The sequence below is a fragment of the Montipora foliosa genome, chromosome 10 (genome assembly GCF_036669935.1).
Source record: "Montipora foliosa isolate CH-2021 chromosome 10, ASM3666993v2, whole genome shotgun sequence".
NCBI classification, from domain to species: Eukaryota; Metazoa; Cnidaria; class Anthozoa; order Scleractinia; family Acroporidae; genus Montipora; species Montipora foliosa.
Genome location: NC_090878.1, coordinates 26,485,036 through 26,505,035, shown reverse-complemented (window position 1 = coordinate 26,505,035; position 20,000 = coordinate 26,485,036). Strand labels below are relative to the sequence as shown.

The following is a 20,000-nucleotide window of genomic DNA, read 5'->3' as shown; positions in this document are numbered from 1 at the left end:
AAAACAAAGATCCCATGTCATTGTAATGGCTGCAACGAATAGACCCAACAGCGTGGATCCAGCCCTTCGCAGATTTGGTGAGGTCATTGTAATTTGACGCTTTGGCATTTGTGCTTACTTTTCACTTACGTGGAAAATAACTCGCTTTGTCCTGTGTTAAGCAAATTACAAGTTATTTCTGCCAATGCTTCTTGCCTTATTGCCCTTGTTGTTGGTCAGAAATGTTTGGTTTTGGTCTGCTTTAACAGCCATTATAGCCCATTGTAGTATAAAGTGCTTACACTGTACTTCACATCCACCAGGGCTTGAAATTGTGAGCAATACAGTCACAATTTGCAACTGAGTTTTCTCCATTTGCAACTATTTCATTTGCGACTAGTTTTGACTTTCACTATTATGAAATAAAGTGCTAGCAGTTGACACTCTGTGGCTTGGTTTGCTAAAATAAAATAATTAAGAAATGACAAAAGTTATTTTCTTGAGCACTGTGAATGTTGTTTTAGCCTGATGGTATAGAGCAAAAATTCATTGCAGCATACTTCACTTTTGGTGTGACATACACAATGCAATTACCCCAATTATTTGCCATGTTCAGTGGTTTCTTAATAGACATGTATTGCTGGCTCATATTTTGTTTTGTTAATCCACTGGAAATGAAATACAGATATACAGTACTGTAGTTTCAATTTTTGTCACAAAATTGCACAATCTGGTATTACATGTACTTTCCAGCATTAATTACATGTACACGTATCATTATGCTAATAAGGACGAAGTTCTTTTCTTCCAGTTGCATCTGAAAATTTATGTGGGCATGATTTTCTTTTAACAGTTTTACATGTACTTTTCCAATTACTTTATAATACAAAATAATTATTACTTACTACATGTACGAAAACCGCTGATCTGTGGAATGGGCCCGAATTATTGAGTGACTGCAGTTAAACATTTCAATGAAATTCACCGTCAAGGTGTACCGGAAAAACCACAACAACATAAGAATAATACATCTACAAAACCGTGATACCTGGGGAAAATGAATAAAAATGTTATAAAACTTATCCAGCGAAGAGGTTGCAAGTGCAACCGTGGACTCCCTGTTACATGTACCTTCAGTGCAAGAAAGGTTCCCTGGCCTGAATAGCGTCATTGAACGCAACACCTCTCAGGAATTTTAGCTATTTACAATTTGCTCTGTAATTCCGGCCCACTCTGACACAGATCGGTGGTTTTCATAGTACTAGACACTGTGACCTTCATTTGCATTAAAGTTTGCTTTAACTGCACCATTAGTCAGGTGACTGGAATTGTTTATTAAAGTGACAAGTTTAAAACCCTGTGTACATGAGCAAGTTTTCCTTGACAAGGAAATATTGCTTAATGTGTTCATGGGTAAAATTGGCAATTGTTAAAAATAAAATTTCTTTGTGTAAATGAATGACAAGTAAAATGTGGACATCTACATGAATTAACGAGATTACTTCCCAGTATCACACTCATGCTCATTGCTATCAAGCAAGTTGGTATGGAACGAGGTTTGGCAAGCTAGGGACTGGAACATTCTTTTATGTGCTCACTGAATAACAAGTCAGAGGTCTTTCTTTGATTTTTCTTGTAAGAGAACAATCTTATGATATTATTACTACTCTCAAGTGTCTTTTACAGTATGGGGATGTAGATGAGGATTATATTTTTTATCCTGTTTGGAGAAAGTCTTGAAAATAGGCAACCATAGTAACCAGTGTTTCCATTTAATTTTCCAGGTCGTTTTGACAGGGAGGTTGACATTGGTATACCTGATGCAACTGGTCGATTAGAAATCTTACGAATCCACACAAAGAACATGAAATTAGGAGATGATGTTGACCTTGAACAGGTATGAATGTACGAGTACAGAATAAGGAACATGTTGTTGGGTGTTATTTCTGGGTTGTTTTAAATAACAGTTCATGATGTGCATGATTGATTTGCGTAATAACTTTTAAAGAGAACATGTAATTAAAACAATTTAATGCAATTTTTCAATTTGCAAGGAAATTCCAACCCCTATTACAGAAATGCAAGCTGTGATCTTACTGATGTGCCTTTGCCTTGAAGGAAACTACCACTAGTTTAGTTTAAACATCTTAACCCATTGGCAAGTAAATTACTAAGTATGGCCTCTTCAGGCTGGCTCAGGAGTCAAAGGGTTAAAGGATTTGTATAGTTTTCTGTGTGTAAAACTCTTGGGAACTTGGATAAATTATTGATTTAGTTGTAGAGAGTCTTTAATTTTTGAAAAGTGAAATATTATTTTGAAATAATAATTTACTTGGTTATGTTATGATAATTATGGTGTAAATAATAATGTTATTCCAACTGTAAATTAAAGTGCTGCTATGACGAAATTCACATCTTTCCTTTCTAAGCCATTTTAGGACATAACAGGTAGTCTGCGCTAGAAGAGGAATGCTGTTTACTATTTTCAATTATCTCTTTTAGTCCACTCAATCTACGGCAGTGTGATGGTGTTGCTTAAACAAATTGCAACATAATTTTTTTCACTGCTGAAAGGTTAAATACTGTCCACTTACTATTAAAAATCACCCAAAATTCCCCTGTGTTGGAACATGCCTTAATTGAGTGCAGAATTGTTGGCCGATTACCCAGGGATCCCCACTCTCAGAAAGAAAACTGACGTCTGGAAACAGTGAATTATTGGTAGTTTTATTCCTTAAATTACTTAATTATTGTAAGCAATCACTTAATCGCTTTGTTTTGTTCTAAAGTTGAAAAATCTGCACAGTAAAAGAGGAATTTGTCTGAGGCTCTCACCACAGGAATCCCAAACCCCCGGATGGCCAGTAGGCTTGGATAAATTCTGCTCGTAAATGGCTATTTTTGCTTGCCGGCAGTGCTCGTAAAATCGCCTATTCTGCTTGAAGTTCTGCTCGTACACCCTTATTCTGCTCGAATTCTGCTTAGTATCCGAAAAAATTTGGCAAAAATATAGAAAGGAGCCTGTGGCTAACCCCAAAAACTAGTTAGGTATTCGTTATGCGTAGCAAAATTGTAAGTTATCTTACTTTAGGTCAAATAATTAATCAAACACAAAGTATTTGCCATTTGCTTTTTATTTAGTTTTAAATTTTCTTGCAACTGTTATGCATATCATTAATGCCCCTGATTTTCTGCCCGAAAATCCCTTATTCACTACTTGCACAAATGCCATAATACACCTCTTTTACAAAAATCTGTAGGCATTGTTTTCAACTTCTCTTGAGACATTTTCATGTCCCAGGGAAATTGCAAACGATGGTTATGCAAACGTTTTGGGGGGTAATAGAGGTGTATTATGGGATTGTGCAAGTAGTGAATTCTGCCGGCAGAATGCTCACCTCAAAAATCGCTTGTTCTGCTCGAAATTCTGCCGGCAGAATTTATCCAAGCCTAGTGCCCAAACCACCGGATTACATTCTCACAAAATTTAATGTTGTAAAGCAGACAGTAATTTGCCTCCTCTCCCCTTCAATGTTGAAGTTTATGGGTTCAAGTGCAAAAACCAACCGCTAAATGCAACATTGATGGGAGGGAGGAGGAGGGGTACATTATTATTATTGTGGGTTTGTGGTTAGAGATAAACATATAGATTTAGCCAAGTCTAAAAGCGGAGCTCCTGGGTTGTTTCTTCTTACTGGCTGTAGGATTAGTGAAAATAAAAGGCTTTGGAATTGTCCAGCATAAACCTGTGAACAAGGAGAGGAGAACCCTCCAGTGTCACAACTTGAACCAAGGCACGCAATTGAAAAAAAGATCTATAGAGGAAACAACCTCTCAAAGAACAACATGGCCAAACCTAAGCACACATGAAAGGTGACACAAACGAACATTATGGCAACCCAAGCCAAGACAACGAAAACGGAAGAGTCTATTCTCAAACAACTTAAGACGTCAACGTTTGAGTGACTGAAGTTTTTGCAAGATGAATGCAGGATAAGGAACCACATCCGTTCCATGTAAAATCTAACTGCAGTGGGTACCACCAGTCCAACAAGCAGTTGCCCTTGGAAGCTACTTGCTCGTGGAAGCTACTTGAAACATCACTTTCCTAGACTCTATCTGACCTATATGAGGTCAAGTTTTCTGGAAGACAGTTGGCTCTTAAACAAAAAGCCAGAACCAGAAAGAAAATTCTACCATTTGTCACAATATACAACCCAGAAGTGTCAAATCTTCAAGCACTACTGCTGTGCAAATGGTAAACCAGCCAATGCTGGAAAGTATGAGCATCGGGGCTGTCATGTGGGAGGTTTTGAGTTTGACTCCAGATCAACACCCAGGGTCTTAAAAATAACTGAGGAGAAAGTGCTGACTTTGTAATTACATCTGCAAATGGTTAGACTTTTAAGTCTTCTCAGATAAGGTTTATAACCCGTAGGCCCCGTCTCACAAATATCTTCCATGTTTATAAGTTCTCCGTAGGATGTTAAAGAACCCACACACCATTCAAGAAGAGTAGGGGATGAAGTGCCCGGTGTTGTAGCTTCTTTCCAGCAGAAGTGGCCAGTTTGACATAATGACTCTAAAAAGGCTTGTGGTGTATGAGGCAACCAAAGCAAAAACAGCCATAAGTCAAAAGGACTTTGCGAGTGCTGGGACGTGTAGATGTAGATGTAGATGTAGATGTAGATGTAATGCAATTATACAAGAGGGGTAAATCACTCAAGGACATGCTTGTTAAAGCAAAACTGTGAATTGAAGGTTTCATAATAATCTGTAACCACAAATATGGAGGTATATCTATGACAAAATTTAACGATCAGTGTTTGAAATTATAGGCGTCCAAGTCATGAATGCATCAATCCAAAGCTGCATGGCAACAAGCCAATTCTGCAAATGGCCATTACGGAAAGAGGCATAATGCAAAAAGGAATAACACAAATAGCCATAACGCAAACAGCCATAACGTAAATAGGCATCACGCAAATAGCCATAACGCGACTTGGCATAACGCAAGTAGGCATCATGCAAGAAGGAATGACGCAAAGATGCATAACGTAAATGGTCATAGCACAAAAAGAGTAACGCGATGAGGTATAACGCAGAGCCATAACGCAGAGGCATAACTTAAACGGGAAGAAAAAGTTTCACCAATTAGTTTTTCTATCCCCTGAACTATCAATTGACGTTTTTTTTACAGCTGAAATTATTTACGGAGTACACAGCTAGTCTCCATTCTTCAAAGGGCCTTTGCGTGATGGCTATTTTATGTTATGCCTTTCTGCGTTATCCCTTTTTGTGTTATGCCTTTCTGCGTTATGCCTTTCTGCGTTATGCCTTTTTGTGTTATGCCTCTTTGCATTATGCCTTTCTGAGTTATGCCTTTCTGAGTTATGCCTTTCTGTGTTATGCCTTTCTGTGTTATGCCTTTTTGCGTTATGCCTCTTTGCATTATGCCTCTTTGCATTACTGGTATTCCTCTCTACATTATGGCTATTTGCGTTATGGCTATTTGCTTTATGCCTCTTTGCATTATGCCCTTTTGCGTTATGGCTGTTTGCATTATGGCTTTTTGCGTTGTCTCTTTCCGTGATGGCCATTTGCAGAATCGGCTTGTTGCCATTCAGCTTTGGATTGATACATTTATGATTTGGACGATTTTGTTTCAAATACTGATCATTGAATTTAGTCATAGATATGCCTCCATACACAAACCCACAAATATCATGAGAAAAAGAAATTCACATTTCATTACACGAAAAAAGTCAATTACATAAGCTATCGTAGGTTTTGGACAACGCAATCCGGTGGTTTGGGCTTCCTGTGTTTAGAGCCTGAGACAAATTCCTCTTTAACTGTGTAGGTTTTTCAAATTGAGAACAAAACAAAGTGGTTTAGTGATTGCTTACAATAATCATGTAATTTAAGGAATAAAACTACCAATAACTTGCACTGTTTCTAGACATCAATTTTATTTCTGAGAGTTGGGGTCCCTGTATGGTTGGCCAAAACTTCAACGCTTAATTTAGGCATGTTGTCTCAGGGATTTTAGGTGATTTTTCATTTGTTAGTAAGTGGACAGTACTTAACATTTTGGCAGTGAAAAAAGTGCTATTGCATTTTGTTTAAACAGGCAATCAAGTTTTTAAAATATGCAAATTAGTCAAGTAATGACTTTATAAATTCAGCCTAATTTTGATCAACTATGATGAAAAAAGATATCTCAGCCAATTTGTTTCAGAAATGCTTGATTCTTGGCAGTGAGATTCTAGTAGATATGCTCCACAAGATGAACATACCAGTTTGTTACCATGGCAACATACTGGGTTCCAGACCTCCCTGTTATTAAAGGCTTTGCTGGCCACCTTTGGCATTCTATTTTGATATGTGCCAATGGTGCCTCATCTGTATAATCCTTCAAGCATATAGATTAGTTAGGTCAAGTTTGTGGGCTTGTTAAGGACGGTGCCTACTAATTAAAGATATTTTTGCCCCGGTTTATGATTGTGCAGGAACTGTAGATCTTAACAAGTGTTATTGAAATCCAAAAAGAAGTTTGGGCGTAACCATGCATTTTCAAAGATAATTCTTGAATAATATTGGTAAAAAGCTTTTAAATACAAAGCAATGTATGGTGTTCTTTCTCAAATTGAAGCTTAATTATCTCTTAAAAGTGCATGGTTACCCTCTAGTTTCTTTTTGGATACCAAGAGAATATACCAAGATCTACTTTCTCCAGATAATTTTAAACCGCGCAAAAATATCGCTATATTAGTAAGGATCACCGATGGGAAATCCAAGTATCTCGAGATGCGCAGAACGTGTGCGCAATAACAATAATAGGCACCGTCCTTAAATGTTTTTCTAGATCACCAAAAATATTGAAATCAGGTTGGAGGGGTCTGGAAAAGAGTGAGTTGCCATGGGAACCAATTTCTTTATAGCTGTAGATGTGTTGCCTGTAGAACTACATTATGTATTAGTCTACCAACTTTCAATGGTCTCTGCTGCAAATTGATTGAGATAGCTCCATTTATGTACCGTAAAAACCCGCAGGTCGCACCCACAGGTAAACTGCACCCTGAATTTAGCAGTTCAAATTTTGGGGGAAGAGTTTTTCAAAGAAATCAAAAGAAATCCAAAGTAGAGTCTTAAGAAGTCTTTCATCATCCACTCTTCAAAATACTTTGAAGTCCTGCCCACAATTTTAGCACTTCAACGTAAAGAACATTGTTTCTACCAACTTTGACATATGATTGATCTTTTTCTGGTATTTGTTGACAGGAATTTCTTTATTCAACACAGTTTTTTGTAAAGATTTTTATGTTACAACAAGAATGTGTACAGAACATTCAAAGCTTAGTAACCAGGCATTAGATCGGACGTGAAAATGAAAAACTGGACACTGGAAGCAGCATGATAAGCTGCATGAAACATTGCCTAATGTAACAGTGTCTTAATTATTTTAAGAAAATAAAAGTTGAGAATGTTGCTGAAAGTGCCAAAATCTTAACAAATGTCCAGACGTTTCGGGACTGTGCCCTTCATCAGTGGAATGTTTGTTAATGTTTTAAGCCACGCTTCCTGGTATTTGATTTAAAATTTGAAAGTTGTGTTGTGCACGCACACACGAACTTCAAATGAACTGAAAATCAGCCTTGAGGTCGCGCGGCTGGCATGTCCCGAGACTAAAGATGAGACACATCTCATGTCTAGAAAGTCGGCTTGGTCAGATCCAGGAAAGGTAGTTCAGTTTCAGAGATTGTATGTGTGAATCGCAGAGGGGGATGAAAATTGGAGACAAACACAATGTAATCCTCAAGTTCAAAGCGGCTACAAGACGCAATGCCTACCACATCGTCGATGTATCTCTTGTGTAGCAGAGGTACTGTACCAGGGTACTGTTGACCGATTTGTTCCTACAAAAAGACGCCTAATTTGGGCCCATTTTGCTGCCCATGGCCACCACTCCCACTTGATGGTAGAATTCGTTGTTGAACAAGAATGCGTTCAGGGTAAGCACCAATTCCGCTAGACGAGTGAGTGTTTCCGTGGGTGGGTCGAGAACAGGGCGGTTGTTCAAGAAGTATTTTAATGCTTCCAGACTGTGGTTGTACGGGATCACGGTGTAAAGGGACTTGATGTCCATTGTGTAGAGGAAGCGTTGGCTGGCGTCATTTTTTACGGTATATAAATGGAGCTATCTCAGTCAATTTTGTTCGTCAGTGGTTGGCATGACTATTTATTCGACAAATGTGTTAAACGGCGAAGAAACAGTGGGTTAAAGAGAGTTGATGGTGGGTGCTGGTGGGTTAAAGAGCGGAGGGGTTGGCGCAGTGGTAAGATCTCTGCCTTCCAACCCTAAGGTCCCGGGTTCCATTCCCGGTTCTGCCGAGACTGGAATATTTGGCGACCTTCTTTCCCGCTAAAGTTCACTCAGCTTTCCATCCTTCCGAGGTCGGTGAAATGAGTACCAGCATGCATGGACTGCTTAGAAGCGGCTGCAATTTGCGCCTGTATATGCTTCCAGTCCGCTGGGGGTAAATTGATCATTGTAAAGCGCCTTTGAGACGTTAGTGATAAGGGCGCTATATAAATGCACCACTTTGCTTTCCACTTTGGGTAATCTACCACGTGAATACTCGAGAATAGCTGCAAACAGGTTTTTCAGGGGAATGGAAATTCCGTGCAGTGTGTCTGTTGGACAAAAGGGACCATACACCGCAATTTAAAGGATCTGTTAACGATGACAGTTTAACGCTTTTAGGGGCGACAACTGTAATGCGCTGTACTATTGAAGCTTACTCTTACATGAACAACAGGGAGGCGCAGTGGCCTCATGGTTAGTGTGCTCGACCTCAGGGCGAATGGTCCGGGTTCGGGTCCTGGCCGGGGACATTGTGTTGTGTTCTTGGGCAAGACACTTAACTCTCTCAGTGCCTCTCTCCACCCAGGTGTGTAAATGGGCACCAGCGAAATGCTGGGGGTAACCCTGCGATGGACTGGCATCCCATCCAGGGGGGAGTAGAAATACTCGACCTATTCACTTCATGCTACAGAAACCAGGGATAAGCTCCGGCCTAATAGGCCACTAGGCCTGTAAGCTGACTTTACCTAACATGAACAATGGCTTTTTTAAGAGCCAACAAACTTACAAAAGCAATGACCAGTACTCCCTTGTAGATTTATGTGACATTCATTAACATACTTTTCCATAAAAGTGTCAGTTAACGGAAATTGGCGTTGAAATTCATGACACCTTTTTTAAATGTTCCCGCATATAAGCTGGACCCCTGATTTCTAGCGGCGGTTTTTGGAAAAAAGGTGCAGCTTATCTGCAGGTTTTATGGTATTCTTGATGTTATAGTGGGTTGAGTGAATGACGTCATCAGTCTTCTCATTTGCATAATTTACACATTTTTCAAACTTAAATTTCTCCGGTACAAATGCAGATATTTCCAAATAGTAAATGGTGTTTTAATCTTTCCTGGAATTCTATGTGAAAAACCTGAAAATACAACAAAATATTTCAAAATGCTTTACAGAATAAAAATCTGGTGAAAAGGAGTACTTTGATATTGTTTAATAATTTACGAAGTAAGGTGTCAGCAGCTTTACCTTGTGGTCATAGCAGTCAACCTATATCACGATTTCAGTTCATTTATGACAATAGCTGGGGGAAGATGTCTTACATATAAGATTGAAAGCAGCTACAGAAGTTTGCATCAATTTTTTTGTCTCCGTAGATTGCTGCTGAAACTCATGGTTATGTTGGTTCAGATGTTGCTTCACTCTGTTCAGAGGCTGCTCTTCAGCAGGCAAGTGTTTACTTTGTAGTTACTAATTAATTTGCCTTTTTATGGTGCACTGCACTGAGGAATGGTGTGTCTTTTCTTCATTGACTTACAGCCTAATAATTCTAATAAAATTTTACATTAGGGATTGCAGAGTACAGGTAATGGCATTTTTCTGAAGATAAATACCCTCCACCCTGACAATTACGCCCCAACTTGAAAACACTGTACTTTTGGCACATGAAGATGATAACTTCTCCTATACAGCTACAAATTAAAAAAGGTTTAGTCCTCTAATCAACTATAACCTATGTAAATGTGAAGTCTTGTAATATCCAATGTATTGATTACATCAGTCGATCATGTTATAACCCCTGTATGCAATTGTAAAATTGCCAAATTTTGCAGATACTTATTTATTTTATTATTTATTTTTATTTATTTAATCAATTTGCCAATAAAGGCAGGTGACAACACAATAGAATATTAAGTCCCCTACAGTATACTTTCATTATTGTTGCTTTCATTTTTGTATCCAGCAAAGCAATGTGTTTGTCATTTTGTAAAACGTCACCAAGCATTGGGGATTAAAAAACTTTCACTTTCCTCTGTGAAATTATGCAGCTAAATTATCCTCCTATTAGTGGCCTTTATAATTTCAGTTGTCAAAAATTTCTCCCGAGTGAAGGGTGGTGCCTGGCTGATATGTCACGCAATGATGGTTGCTTCAAGGTTAAAAAAGTAATTCATCAATTGTGTACGAAGGGCAAGCATGCAGGGGAATTTTGCATCCACTTCTAAATGGCTTTGTTGAACAGAGGCTGAGCAAACTTGAAAGTACAGATATAGAATGATAACTGAAATTTTAAACCTTGCTCAAGAGGCAAAACAAAACATTGACCAGCCATGTATTTTATGACTGTGCTGACTTTGTGTTAAGGATTATGGTAATCATAAATTATGAAGATAATCACTGATTGATCACTTATTCTTGAAAACTTGGAGAGTAAGTGTGTAATGTAGTCATTTTGCTTCCATAGATTCGTGAGAAAATGGATTTAATTGACTTGGAAGATGAGCAAATAGATGCTGAAGTCCTGGACTCGTTAGCTGTTTCTATGGATAATTTTAGGGTAAGAGTGAACACAGGTTTGCCTAAAATCCGGAATCCAGAATAAGAAATCAGTAACAGTGAAAGTTGGGCAAAGGCTAAAATTACTATCAAATTTGATAAAGCATCTTGTTTGTATGTTTTCTTATAATATTATTATAAGTTGAACGAAATCGTAATCCAACAGCACTTTGCACTTTTCACAGCATTTTTCCTTTAGAATTTAAAATTTTAGGAGACATTTTATACCCCAACCTCAGTATAATTTTTCAAGGCGCCTTTCCTTTCAATGATACCAGTCAAAGGTGGGTGCTGCAATAATAATGTCAATCAAGGCAAAAGGTGGCCAATAGAATCTCGCTCACTTCATAGTGGCTGCAAGAAAAGAAGCATGATTTTTTGCCTTCTCTTTCGTCATAATGTCGGTTCAGAGCAACATGGAATGTGAGGTAAGTAGTCCTCCTTGAGTATTATAGATGTTTGATTGCAGCCACAACTACTGGTGAACAGGAAAAAAAAACAGACATGATACAAAACGCATTTTAAGTTACTGGTTCAGGTTCTTATTCCGGATTCTGGATTCAGTTTCCAGATTCTTGGTTTTAGGCAAACCTAGTGAACAATGCCCTTGCTAAACAAGTGTGTAAATGAGACTTCCAAAGTACAATCTCCTGCCAATAGCATAATTATGCATTTTTGTGCAGGCTCACTTCTTTGGAAAATCAACATGCTGATCTGCATTGATTTTTGGAACTTAGTATAAATTTTCTCTGTTACCATTACTTTTTGCAGGTTCAGCAGATAGTTATTTATGTATTACAGTAATTGGCAATGTATTTTGCAGAACATTAATATGTATAATTATTTGCAGTTCTTATGTGTACATTTGACTGGCTCACAGCTGAATGGCTTCATGCAGTACATGTATGCACATGTAGCTCAATCGGTAGAGCATTGCACCACCTTCACAGTGGTCATATTGAAGCCACCTGATTTTTTTTCCTACTCAAATGCGCCAAATAAGTATGAGGATCACTGCTGTTTTTTAAATTGCATTGCATTGTATTATGTGCTTGGTGCAGAATTTTGCTTCCTTTGGACAGAGAATGTTCTAAAAAACTGCAAGGTTGCTACATGTACATCATTATGTTTAAAGAAAAACAAGTTCATGTAACAAAGGAGAACTCAGAAAGACCAATGAACTGGTTTTAACTTCATGTAGCAATTTAACACAGGATGTAAACATAGGGGCGATACCCAAACAAAACAAATTGACCCTCGTAAATAGTGGCTACCCTTTTTCACCTTCAGCTGTAATCCATTTTCTAAATAAGTAGGTAAATTTGTTAATGCGTTTGTGCAAGGAAGGAACAGAGAGAAACTCCTTGGTTATTTTCTCCAGTATTTTGCTATTCAGTATTGCTGCAGTCCTTGGTGAGCCTTTCTGGAGTGCAAGCACTTAACAATTTGTACCACGTCCACTGTAGCAAATTGGGTAATAAATTAGTTGCTTGTGTAGAGCTTAGGGTTAGGGTTAAGTGGTTTATTTGGGTCAGGCAACCATTTACAGGCTGATTATGCTTTAGAAACCTCTGAATTGTTGTAAGCAACAAATCAAACTATATTGTTTGATTCGTTTTTTGTTTGTTTAATGCAATACAGTTTTTGTATAATTAAGAAAAACAACAAATCAAACGCTTGAACACAATCGCAATTTAATGTTTCGGCATTTATCAAATTTGAATTACCACCTTAAAGGTGGTATGCCATCGTTTCAGCAGATAAAACTGACAGCGAGTATGGTCATTAATTTTCCTGTAAACATGTTTATCATGCAACTTCTCAATGTGGCATTAATTTTATGCTATAGATCATTGCCCACTTTGTCCATTATGATACTACAGGAAATAACAACCCTTGGACACGTGACAGTATCTCCTTTCTGTTTGGTTTCAGTATGCCATGGGAGTCTCCAATCCATCAGCTCTACGTGAGACAGTGGTCGAGGTACCAACCACTACATGGGATGATATTGGTGGATTGGAGAATGTCAAGCGGGAACTACAGGAATTAGTTCAATACCCAGTGGAACACCCAGACAAGTTCCTCAAGTTTGGTATGACTCCGTCCAAAGGTGTGCTGTTCTATGGTCCTCCTGGTTGTGGTAAGACATTGCTTGCCAAGGCTATTGCTAACGAATGCCAGGCCAACTTTATTTCCATTAAAGGCCCAGAGCTTCTTACAATGTGGTTTGGTGAGTCAGAGGCCAATGTCAGAGACGTCTTTGACAAGGTGAGCTTTAAGAGTTTGTCTTGTACGTACATGTTATTCGTACGTAAATGTACTTCAGCAATACGTACAGCCGTAATACATTTCACTTGGTCATTTTTCTCAGCTTGTCTTTAGCTCAAGGTGGAACTGAAATGATCTCAAAGTGTTTTTGTTTTTTCCAAGAAAATTGTCCAATAAGAGCTTCTTCATTAACCTTCTTTTAAAATTGTTACAAAAACGTTTAAGGTTTTAAGAGCTTTTGTTTGCGTTCGTTATTCGTTCCGGCATATTTGTCAGTTTGAACAGATAACTGTGCCATTTGTCCATAGATGGGTGCAGTTTCCTAATTTGCTTACCTTGGATAACACAGCTGTTCTGTTGACTTCATTTCGAACGCACAAGCAGTCTCAACCTTTGAACCCTAAACTACCCACCTCGTCTGCAGTTTTGTGGTTTGCATTAAACTTCATGGAATGAACATTAAACTTCTTCGCTGCCATCGTGAGAATAACCAAAATAGTTTTCACAGGAATAGTTTGCTTAGTTAGGTCGAAAGATCAAAAGTCCTTGTTCTCTATTCAGGCTCGTAGTGCAGCCCCTTGTGTTTTGTTCTTCGACGAGTTGGATTCCATTGCCAAAGCAAGAGGAGGAAATGTTGGTGATGGAGGTGAGTGGAGTTGAGGCGCCTTCAATTTTTAAACAATTTTCACTTTTCAGCACAACAACTAATCGCAATCTTATTTCTCGGCCCGAAATTTGGTGCACAAGTCGTACATGTGTTTCATTCGCAATTTCAGCAATGCAACAGATCATTTTATCAAACTGAAACAACGGTCGAAAACAGACCCAAGTCTTCACAGCTCGGCCTCTCAAAAAAAATTCCTTGCCCCCAAAAAAGAATAATTGCAAGTTTATTGCACGGTTTCATGCATGCAAATGTCTTCGTTTTTTTGGACAAATTTTAAATTCAGATATTTGGAGTAGATTAAAATACGAGTAGTTTTGGGGGTTTTGAGAAACCCATTCCCAACTTGTTTTTTTTTTTTTTTAGCTTGCAATTTTTTTTCCATTTCCTCTATATTTCTCTCCGTTTTTTCCATTTTCGGAGCTTTCCTCGAAGTGTAAGGCGCTATAGCACAGCAGATCGAGATTAGGTTAAAAAAACATTTCCTGTGGGAAACTTAGATTCTCGAATGAGATCTTACGTAACTTGTTTGCAGGTGGAGCAGCGGATCGTGTGATTAACCAGGTGCTGACAGAGATGGATGGAATGAATGTCAAGAAAAATGTTTTCATCATCGGAGCCACAAACAGGTTTGTTCAGTAACTTCAATAACAATAACGTCCAATAACTTTGAAACCATATTGTATTGCTTGAGAACGCTTGATTAATATCACAGGCTCCACCATGCGTGTTACACTAGTGTTACTGCACCAGAAGGTCCTCTAAACATTGCCTAACGCAGTGGTACGAGACAAGATGTATGAGAAAATTCCTTTTTTTGCAATGGTTTACACGAATTACTTGCCTAGCATTGGCGTTGCCATCAAAATTGCAAAGTTGGCAAGTCATATAATGGTTAAAAAATGTTTGCTTTTTTTTTTCTCCAGACCAGACATCATTGATCCTGCTATTTTGCGACCTGGTCGTTTGGACCAGCTGATATATATTCCACTTCCTGATGAAGGGGTGAGTGGTTGGGTCAAATTCTCAAAACATCACAGAGGTTTGAGTTTCACAAGGGAAGATTTGAGTCCACTTACTCTGTTCTGTCTTGTTTCAGTCTCGTGTATCCATTCTAAAGGCTTGTTTAAGGAAATCTCCAATTTCAAAGGTGAGTCTTGATGGATGAGATTCTTACACTCCTGAACGAGTGTGAGACGTAAGTTTGAGAGAATTAATTTATCTGAATTTGTCACAAACTGCTATGAGCGCGCGTTTTGTTTAAATTTGAGTTGCGCGTGTACTTTACTTCCTTGATTTGCTGCATACAGTGTACTTGTAGCTCACTGTAAATATAATGAACATTATTTAAGTGTCAACTGTATTTAGCCCTGGAGCACTAATTTGGGACACTGGACAGAAATCGAATCAACTCATATCAAATCGTAGGGGGAAACCGAAGTACTCGGAGAAAACCTCTCGGTGTAGAGAGGATAACCAACAAACTCAACACACATTTGACTAAAGTCTTGGAATCGAACCCGGGCCATATTCGTTGGAGGCGAGCGCTCTCACCACTACATCATCCATGCTCCCTTTTTGATGATTAATGGAAGTAAAGAAATGCTGACTTGTATTATGCAAGCCAGGCGTATCCAATTCTTGTAATGATAAACCGCAAAATTTTTTTTTTTAATTTGCCACCAAATGAATCATGACAAGTTTATTACGAATTATTATTATATGGCTCTGTCTCACAAGGACTGGAAACTACCAAGTTCACGAATTTGATTGGCTGAAATCGATATTGACCGCCGTCTAGATTTTCCCATCTAGACCGGTAATGTTTTGTGGTGAAAAGATACAAAATAAAATGCAAAAATATTGAGTATTTTCTTCTACCAATATTTATTTATGGAAGTGCCAAACAGCATGATGACAAAAGAGAGGATGACGAGCAAACTTTGACAGAATTAAGTTCAGGTGATTACCACTCATCGCCGTTCGTAAACAAAATGTCAGTTAGTACAAACCAGTTACATTAAACGAATTAAATTGTTCTTGTTAGCCATATAATAAACATCTTATTAACCGAGCTTAGTCAGTCTGTATGGGAGAATCTTGACCTCGGTCAAGATTCTCCCATACAGACCTCCTGCTCGGTTAACAAGAGCTAATTACGAAACGAAACAAATGGCGAGGAAGGCTAAAGGACACGTTAGGCTTACAGAGTACAGGCTTCCTCGACTGTGCCAACACTGATTAAAAAATAGGTCCGCAATGCGTACTTGTGTGGGATTTCAGTCAAATAAATGTTGATGATTAACATTACAGTAAATGTAATACATTTTGTAAGATTCCGTAGAACCCCAAGCTGCAGAAAAGAAAATGGTTAGGGGAGAAACAAGTTTTCACTTCAAGTTTCGAGGAAATTAGGGGTGCTTGCCATTTGTCAGAATAAACCTGTTGGGATGACCGGTGAATAATGTTAACAGTTTTTCCAAAATCAGCAAACCAGCCCAACGAGATGGCGCTTGCCATTTGCAATTGTTTTCGGCTGATGAGGGACTGGAAAATTTAGCAAGTGGTAAGGAAATTTCCACTGTTCCGTTCCGAATGGAAAAAGAGGACTACCTCTGTTTTAACATTATCAGTAAATGTGAAAATTTTTGGCAGGAAGCTTGAATGCATTAGTTTTTTAACTTGCGAATCTGCTGTAACTGGCGCCGTCACGCAACCTGTCAACAAATCGTAGTTAAAAAAGGGAACCTCAAATTGGTAATCGTAAATCTACAGGATAATACTGGACTTTGTCATTATGTTGTATTATATGTCCGTGAAACTTCGGATGTTGGTAGGAATAAACGGGAGTTGAAAGTAATGAAATCATTCAAGTATAAATTTTCTTCCGACAGTTGCAGACTGTGCGGCGAGACAATATTTACTAGAATTGTATTTTCTGCGCAAATTTTTTGCGGGATTTTCATAGTATCGACGCAATTTATGACATACTATCTATGTGCAATCGTTCTGTCCGAGAAAAGGAATTTTGTACGATTCTTCCATATTCATCCAAGAATTTCTTGCATATGCAAACAGAAAGTGGGTGTTTACGCACTGAAATAAATACCCAGCAGCGCGTGGTTTAAAATTAGGTCTTAAGACCTAATCTACGCCCTCCGAATCTCCAAAACTAAGAACTACGACAAATCCAGAAATATCTAAACATAAATTGTCAGTTTTGCTCTGTGAAAGCTCACAATAAATGTAAGTTGAAGGGTTGTAAAACTTATTAAGTAACATATTTTCAAACTTAACTCGTTTTGTTTGACAGAAACAAAAACTCAAATTTATTTCAAAGTGTTTACAAGTACTTAACTCAACTTTTCTTCGTTTATACGACTTCTCCTTACCTTGTAAGTTAATCGCACCGAGAAAACAAGTCGAATTTCGGCAAATGACAACTGCCGAGAAGAGCAATGGCCGCCACACACAAACACTCATTCCCAGGGTCCTCTCTCTTTCCAATAGTGACCACGTGACAAACACTTGGCTCTCGTAAACAAATAAAGAAAGAAAGAAATATCGCCGGTGCTGTCAAAGTGGAGGAAAATGCCACACAAGAACGGGGTTTGATTCCTTGATTTGAAGGAGGCCTCCAAATCAGTGATAAACTCACAATGAATTAGTCGCATATAACAGGTTTTGTTAACTGTGATCCCACCTCGGAAACAAAAATGCATGTGAATAAGTCTTGTGTAACAAGAGAAGCTGTTTAGAGTTCGTTTGTAATATAATAATTTGTATGGCAAGTAATTTAAACTTTTCCTTATATTTTTTGCAGGATGTGGATCTGGATTATGTTGCCAAGGTTACTCACGGGTTCAGTGGTGCTGATCTTACAGAGATTTGCCAAAGGGTAAGGACGGTTCAACAACAAAATGTTGGCGTTTCGTTGAGTCTTTTGTACGTTTTGAGATTATGCGACCATGGAGGGTACTAAATGAGAGATTAAAGGGTTGGTGCAGCCATAGCAACCATCCTTTTGTGTGTTGTAGAGGCAGCCTCACAATTCTTGTCTGATGTCACGTTCCTTGTTGTTGTTCTTTTCCTCAAGAAGTTGGACAAACATTTGCAGTTTTGTCAGAAGAATTTTCCTGATTCTTATTAAATGTGCGTCTTTTAGGCTTGTAAGCTGGCCATCAGAGAGTCAATCGAGACTGAAATTCGGCGAGACAGGGAGCGACAGGAAAACCCAGACTTGGACATGGTAAGTTGCCAATTTTCAGCTTCGGTTCCTCTTGTTAATGGTGGATGCAATTGGCATAGGTAATGACATGCTATTGATTCCAGTTTCGCTTAGATAAGCTCAACTAAAATTTCAGACTGCATGGACCTGTAAGACGAGTGTCTTTTTGGTTTAGCTTTATTAATTAATGGCAGGACGAAAACTATGATTACATGTTCATCATCATGATCATGAAAATTTGTTAGGTACTTTGTCATGATCGTTGGATTCAGTCCGTTGTCTCCTCCATTCCTTTGTACAAAGTGTTAAGTTCCTCCCATTCGACTCACATTTTTCAATTTGTTAGTGATCGCTTCTAGGTCCAAACACGATTTTTTACTGGGTTGCCTATGGGCAAACCCAGTCGAGGTCTCCGTTTAGTTTGTTTGTTTTATTTTTTTTATTTTTTTTATTATTTTTTTTTCCGTGTCGGTAAAAGTCTTGCCTGTCACTTCCCTGGTAAGTGGTGTCTTTGTGTATAGAGCCTTCTGCGCGTATTTTCTTAGGATCGAGAGGGTAGTGGAACTGCGTAGATTTCTCTGGTGGACACAGTAGAATCATTAACTTAGCCTGCAATGGCGTCGAAAGTCATGCAACGCGAATGGCGTTTTAGTGGATCCTTAAACAAAATATACCCTTATGGAGCTCAATAATGGAAAGTCAGTTGGATAAACTAGGCATGAATCTCAAAAGCGACGAGTACTGGACTTCGACAACAAGCTATCGCCCGTCGAGACGAAATCAAAGTCTACATGGTAATTTGACACAATTGAGTTGCTTGTCTTCACGCACGCAATGAAATAGGAAGAGGTTTTCGCCTCTAAGAGCAAATATGTTGTTTGTTTCAATAAAATTTTCGCTGGAAAAGGATTCTGTGGTATTTTCTGCCTTTGTGAATTATAATATCATGTTGTGTATTGAATTTTCGAGCTTAAGGTTGAAATGTGATATGGGAGAAGTTTTTTAGTATTGCTCTGTAAGCAGGAAGGGTTCACAGGCCTGTTGAAAGCGTGCTTGAGTTTGACAGACAGACAGACAGACAGTTTATTCTCTCAAACATAAACAGGTTTACAGAGAAGTACAATGAAGACTTAATGAGAAAAGGGCAAAAATAGTTAAACTAATACCTTGCCCTAACAGTTGGAAACATATAAAAATTACCTAATTAATTAAGTGGATACAAAAGAATAAAACACACAGTACACACACACACATGCATAAAAGCAATATATAAATTAAATATGAGCAAAATAAAGCAACCATGTCAATCAGCATTTATTAGTATTGGGATAAATAATGACTGAAAAGGGAATTCTTAAAACAAAATGAGCCCCAAAATCAGTGAAAACTTGTGACGCAGATGAATAAAAAAGTAGCTGCTATTGCCAAAATGATGGAATTACCTGGTGATAATAACATCGTACGCGTCTTGGAGAGTAAATTTTGACTTTGCATAAACAAGAGTTGGGCGATTGTGATCTTTGTTTTCACTTCGCTCATTTCACTGTCAAAATCACGGCGCCCGCTGAATTCCGGCCATGTCACTTTCGATTTTGCAATTTACTTGAACGTAGCAAAAATCTCCCAAAATCTTTGTCGCTGATCGTAACTTTTTATCTTCTATATTCACGGTTCAAAATTAATGTTGTTTTCATGTCGTAAATATTTTATTCTCGATCGACCGTCCGGGAAACTTCCTTCTGCTCTTTCTGAAAACTGTGTATCAATAGTTATTTGCTTTTTCATCAATATTTGTTTTGCATAAAGCAAGCTAACAAAATCTGTACCTTGCTGAGTTCGCATTTGTTAGCGGTAATAGTATTTTCGGTCAGATGTTTCTGTTTTTTGTGAGGGGTTTATTGTTTTGGTCTCCCATCCTAAAACTAACCCCGC

General features: G+C 38.3%; 1 protein-coding gene across 1 annotated transcript in view; it reads left to right on the top strand.

Moving 5' to 3' along the window:
• LOC137973471 (transitional endoplasmic reticulum ATPase) overlaps positions 1-20,000 on the top strand; it is a 52,369-nt gene that overhangs the window by 26,851 nt on the left and 5,518 nt on the right. Inside the window, exons 14-24 of the mRNA XM_068820298.1 lie at positions 1-77; positions 1,764-1,876; positions 9,726-9,797; positions 10,814-10,906; positions 12,841-13,176; positions 13,738-13,822; positions 14,376-14,469; positions 14,767-14,845; positions 14,940-14,990; positions 17,664-17,738; positions 18,006-18,089. The exon at positions 1-77 is cut by the window's left edge and continues 59 nt beyond it. Of these exons, the coding sequence (XP_068676399.1) occupies positions 1-77; positions 1,764-1,876; positions 9,726-9,797; positions 10,814-10,906; positions 12,841-13,176; positions 13,738-13,822; positions 14,376-14,469; positions 14,767-14,845; positions 14,940-14,990; positions 17,664-17,738; positions 18,006-18,089 (1,159 nt within the window). The remainder of the gene's footprint in view (positions 78-1,763; positions 1,877-9,725; positions 9,798-10,813; positions 10,907-12,840; positions 13,177-13,737; positions 13,823-14,375; positions 14,470-14,766; positions 14,846-14,939; positions 14,991-17,663; positions 17,739-18,005; positions 18,090-20,000) is intronic.